The sequence below is a fragment of the Gekko japonicus genome, unplaced genomic scaffold (genome assembly GCF_001447785.1).
Source record: "Gekko japonicus isolate JY-2015 unplaced genomic scaffold, Gekko_japonicus_V1.1 scaffold1665, whole genome shotgun sequence".
Classification (NCBI taxonomy): domain Eukaryota; kingdom Metazoa; phylum Chordata; class Lepidosauria; order Squamata; family Gekkonidae; genus Gekko; species Gekko japonicus.
This window is the reverse complement of record NW_015176502.1, coordinates 121,890-127,303: the sequence shown is the minus strand read 5'-3', so window position 1 is coordinate 127,303 and position 5,414 is coordinate 121,890. Positions and strand designations below refer to the sequence as shown.

Here is a 5,414-nt window from a genome sequence, read left to right as displayed (position 1 = left end):
GTAATGAATGTATGAGCTTGAGTCTAGAAAGGTATTGTAAATAGACCTATCAGAACAAAGGAAGTTCTGGAGGGAAGAGAAATGATTGGTCTTTATGTACTGCATTCGATTGGACCTTAGCTGACATGTGGGCATGGCTTGCCCTCCCCAGGATCCACCCCACCCCCATCTCCGGGAGTTTCCCAACCTGGATCTGGCAACCCTGCCCACCCCCACCATGGCCAGGGGGGACCTGGCAACCCTTACAAGCCCAGTGCTTGGGCTCTGGTAGAAGGAACAGGAAGGAAATGTTGCTGGGACAGCTACCAAAGTCCTGTCAGGAATCGTGTAGGCTCTGTCATTCAAACAAGAAGGGTGAAATATTTGATCCCACATCCCCATGGCAATGCCCAGCCAACCTCTGTGTACCCAAGATGCTCAAAATAATATAAGATAACAGTTCACGTCTGGAGCACATTTAAAGCCGGGAGGCACAGCAGCTTGTCTTTGTTCAACAAAAATGGCCAACACGTGCCACAGCTTCAGTGGTTGCAGGCAACCGGGGGCTCTGGCACAGGACAGCCTGCCCCCAGCTAGGGGGTATAGTTAGGTCTCCATATCTATCTCCAGTTTGTGTAGGGGTTAGGAGCGCTGTCTCTAATCTGGGAGAACCGGGTTTGATTCCCCACTCCCCCACATGCAGCTGCTGATGTGACCTTGGGTCAGTCATAAGTCCTCTCAGAGGTGTTCTCTCAGGAGCAGTTCTCAGGAGAGCTCTCTCAGCCCCACCTGCCTCACAAGGTATCTGTTGTGGGGAGGGGAAGGAGATTGTAAGACACACTGAGACACCTTTGGGTAGTGAAGGGCGGGGTATAAATCCAATCTCTTCTCTTCTTCTTCTACAGTGTTCCCTGCTCCCAAACCACCCCAAGGCACAGGGGGAACACACCAAACCAGCACTAGCTCATACTTTGGTTGGACAAAAAGGCTTTGCTGCTTGAGATTAGAGTTGCCAGCCTCCAGGTGGAACCCGGAAATCTTCCGGAATCGGAACTCATTTCCGGGTGACAGAGATCAGTTCCATTGGAGAACATGGCAGCTCTGAGGTGTGGACTCCACGGCATTATACCCCGCTGAGGCCCCTCCCCTCCCCAAGCCCCTCTCGTCCCAGGATCCCCCCCCCAAAAAAAATCTCCAGGTATCTCCTGACCCAGAGTTGACAACCCTTCTTGGGATGCCTGGTGTTTGCAGTGGTGCATCTGAGCAACTGGCCCTGTAATGGTGAGTTAGGAACTTATTCCCAGATAACTTGTTTTCCCTGCATCGCAGATGCACTCTCCCAAAGTGACTTGTGCACAAAAACACAACATCAGCCTTCCGGCGCACGGAGACCTACATCAGCCATTCCAGAAAGGGAGAGCCACCCGTCATTCAGTGAACAACATCCTTTGCTGCTGAGGGCAATGCTGGACTCATCACAGGCAAACCAGAGTCACAAACCTGCACAATCGGATTGCATGAAAAGTGCGTTTAGACCCCCCCCCCTTCTGTAAACACATGAGTCTGCTTCAGCCTGAACCAGACCAGACCCTTGGTCGGTCAAGGTCAGTATTGTCTACTCTGACTGGCAGCAGCTCTTTCACATCACCTGATCTGTTTTGTTTTGTTGTTTTTTAACTGGAGATGCCAGGGATCAAACCTAGAACCTTCTGCATGCAAAACAGATTCTCCACCGCTGAGCCAGGGCTCTCTGTTTCAGCTATGGATGCCAGCCTCCAGGTGAGACTTGGGGATTGCCTGGAATTACAGGGTTGGGGGTTTTTTAGTTGTAGTTTTATTTACGGCTGAAGCCAGCAATTGACATCACAGTAAATCTCCAGGCTACAGAGATTAGACCCCCGGAGAAAAGGGAGGGTGGACTCTATGGCATTGTAGCCCACGGAGGGCCCTGCCCTCTCCAGGCTCCATCCCCGCATCTCCAGGAATTTCCCTGCCTGAATCTGGCAACCTTAACCTCCCATTTCCCGCGAGTGGCCGGGGGGATCTGGCCACCCTGCACTTTGGTATCTTTTCACTTAGCACCCACCATTCTGCTTGGCCGTTTCATAATCTTCTTTGCAGACCAGGCGCCCATCTTCCATGAGGTAGAACTCGTCACCTGTGGCCAGCTGGCGGTTGCAGATGATGCAAGCAAAGCAGTGCAGGTGGTAGACAAAGTCCTGGGCTTTCCTGACCACCTGCGTGGGGGGGATCCCCTGCTGGCACGCTGTGCATTTTGTACCGAAACGCCTGCAAAAGAAAAAGGGAATGAGACAGAGCTGGGTAGAGGCTGCAAGGGAAAGGCGCGGGATGTGCTATTGAGTACAAAGCACTGCAGGGCTCTTTTTGTAGAAAAAGCCCAGCAGGAACTCATTAGCATAATAGGCCACACCCAACAGCAGAAACTCATTAGCATACTGGGCCACACCCCTGACAGCACAGCTCATTAGCACATTAGGCCGCACCCCCATGTTACCAGAAGTGTGGTCATCCAGCCACACCCACCTTTTGCTTGTTATTCTGTTTACCTTATTTGTTGTCAAAACCCAGGGCTTTTTTGTAGCAGGAACTCCTTTGCATGTTAGGCCATACTCCCCTAATGTAGCCAATCCTAATGAGTTTCTGCTCTTGGGTGTGGCCTATTATGCTAATGAGTTCCTGCTGGGCGTGGCCAACTTGGGAGCCAGCCGGAACTCCGTTCCTGTGCGTTTCTGCCCAAAAATAGCCCTGCAAAGCAGTGTTCCCTCTAAGCTGAGTTAGTTTGAGCCAGCTCACAGGTTTTTTAGCCTCCAGCTCACACATCTTTGTCTTCGCTCAAGATGGATGGCTCCAGAGCAAATGGATTTATGCAGCAGTCAAATCGCTTGCTCACAACTTTAAATCCAGCAGCTCACAAAGTAGACTTTTTGCTCACTGGACTCCACAGCTCAGCGGGAGCTCTGGGACAAAGTCTCACTTCTGAGGATTTCAGCCTTCATTCAAAGCAAAAGCCAAGATCCTGGCCGTGGAGACGGCCTTGGGAGTGCATGGCCCCTTGAACAGTCGGAAGTCAGAGAAGTTCCTGAATGAACTTTCTGGGGTTCAGATTCAGAATTTTACTATGGTCGCTAGACCAGCCATATACATACAGTTATACTAGAAGATTTTACAAACATACAGAATACAAAATGTACTAAAATTAAAAAACTAGAATTTAAAACCTAATTAAAATACAGTTTCCATAACCTCAGCGCCAGTGCACAAAATCTAGCTACTTGACAAGAGATCTTAGCGTTCTTATCGGATAAAAGACCACCAGGCCTGGCATTATCCAGCAATGGAGTAATGCTCTCCAAATGAGCCGCCTTATAATACTCATTACTTTTCAGGGGTTGGAGGTAGGGTTGCCAACCTCCAGGTGGGTCCTAGAGTCCTCCCAGAATGACAACGGTTCTCCAAATGACAGAGATCAGTTCCCCTGGAGAAAATGGAAGCTTCAGTGGGCAAACTCTGTGGTATCCCATAGATCCTAGGTGAAATCCACCCCCAATTTCCCCCTCTATAGGCATCGCCCCCACATCTGCAGGAACTTCCCAGGCCGGAGTTGACAACCCTAGATGAAGGTGAGGCTTCCGTTCCCTCGAACCTCCCAAAGATCAGCAAAAGCAGAATAAATCATATTTTTAAAATAAATGAAAACATGTGCAAAATTAGAACTGAGCACATGTGCAGAATCTGTGCAGGATGCAAAATTCTGCATCTCCTGGATTGCCCAGGAGCAGAATTTTAATTTGGGAGGGGCTCGAGGCGGACCAGCTCCGCCTGCAGCCAAAAACCAGTTAAAGGAATGATTCACCAAAATTAGCAAGAGAGGCCAGAAGAGTTTTTAGAGGCGGCCAGCCCTCAAAGCTGGGAGAAAGTGCTTGGGGAGGGAAGGGGCAGAGTTTAAAACAGCAATCAACCCAATTATGCATGACATTTCACACGGTGGGGCTTTATCTTCTTCAGTGGAGAGAGGCGAGCCTAATGCATCCGAGGAAGCTTTGGGTTTTAATGGACCTCTTAACTCTAGCCGGCTGAGCCTGTGCAGTTGCCCCCAAACAAACAGTCGGTATTTAGTTATGTTTGTAATCCCACTTTTCAGGCAAAAAAAAAAGCCTTTCAAAGCAGCTCATATCAATTAAAATGCTGAAGGCAATGCTGCCGACAGGTGCTGCATATAAACACAGATTCCCATGCTGGGCTGCGTCTTCAAGCCTACAAGCTCTATGGCTGAACACACAAGGGAAGGGGAGTGGAAGGAAACCAGAACCTCCAGGTGAGTTGCTAGTAGGTATTTCAGCCCTGTTGAGGCCACACTGACCTTTCCTTGCTAGCCGTATTCCTGCTTGAGATGGGCAGTGCATGCACTCCATATTTCATACTGATTAATACTATAATTACATGCAACAACCATAATACTGAAGAAGAAGCGGAGAAGAGATTGGATTTATACCCTGCCCTTCACTACCTGAAGGAGTCTCAGAGCGGCTTACAATCTCCTTTCCCTTCCCCCTCCCCACAACAGACACCCTGTGAGGGAGGCGGGGCTGAGGGAGCTCTTTCGAGGACTGCCCTTGAGAGAACAGCTCCGAGAGAACTTGTGACTAATCCAAGGTCACACCAGCAGCTGCATGTGGAGGCACGGGAAATCAAACCCGGTTCTCCCAGATTAGAGTCCGTGCTCCTAGCCACTACACCAAACTGGCTCTCTGATTTGGATGGCCCAGGCTAGCCCAATCTCATCAAAACTTGAAAGCTAAGCAGGGTCAGCCCTGGTTAGTATTTGGATGGGAGACCTCCAAGGACATCCAGTGTTACTAAGTGGAGAAAGGCAATGGCAAACCACCTCTGTCCATCTCTTGCCTTAAAAACCCCAGGGTCACCACAAGTCAGCTGCAACTTGATGGTGCTTTCCACCACCAATACTATAATTTAGTTGGGGCCGCTGATAGGATGATGCATGCCAGATTAACGTACAAGGGTCCCCACTCCAGCATACCATAATAACAGTACCTGGCACCATGCGCCTAGTATGTGAGCATCCCTGCAAACATGCCCAAGAAAGAACACATGCTCTCAAATATTTTTCGGGCATGCCTGTGAGTCCCTTTGTAAGGAGAAACTGGACTCCTGCCTGGTGTGGTGGTGAAGAGTGGTGGACTGTAATCTGAAAAACTGGGCTTGATTCTCCACTCCTCCACATGAAGCCTGCTGGGTGGCCTTGGGCCAGTCACACTTCTCTCTCTCAGAACTCTCTCAGCCCCACCTGACTCACAAGGTGCCTCTTGTGGGGAGAGGAAGGGAAGGCGATTGTAAGCAGCTCTGAGATTCCTTCGGGTAGAGAAAAGTGGGGGTATAAAAACTAACTCTGCTTC

At 49.8% G+C, this 5,414-nt stretch overlaps 1 protein-coding gene across 1 annotated transcript in view; it reads right to left on the bottom strand.

The window, feature by feature from the left end:
* Nucleotides 1-5,414, bottom strand: part of LHX4 (LIM homeobox 4) — a 58,079-nt gene that overhangs the window by 12,639 nt on the left and 40,026 nt on the right. The window contains exon 3 of the mRNA XM_015427322.1: nt 2,066-2,268. Within this exon, the coding sequence (XP_015282808.1) occupies nt 2,066-2,268 (203 nt within the window). The remainder of the gene's footprint in view (nt 1-2,065; nt 2,269-5,414) is intronic.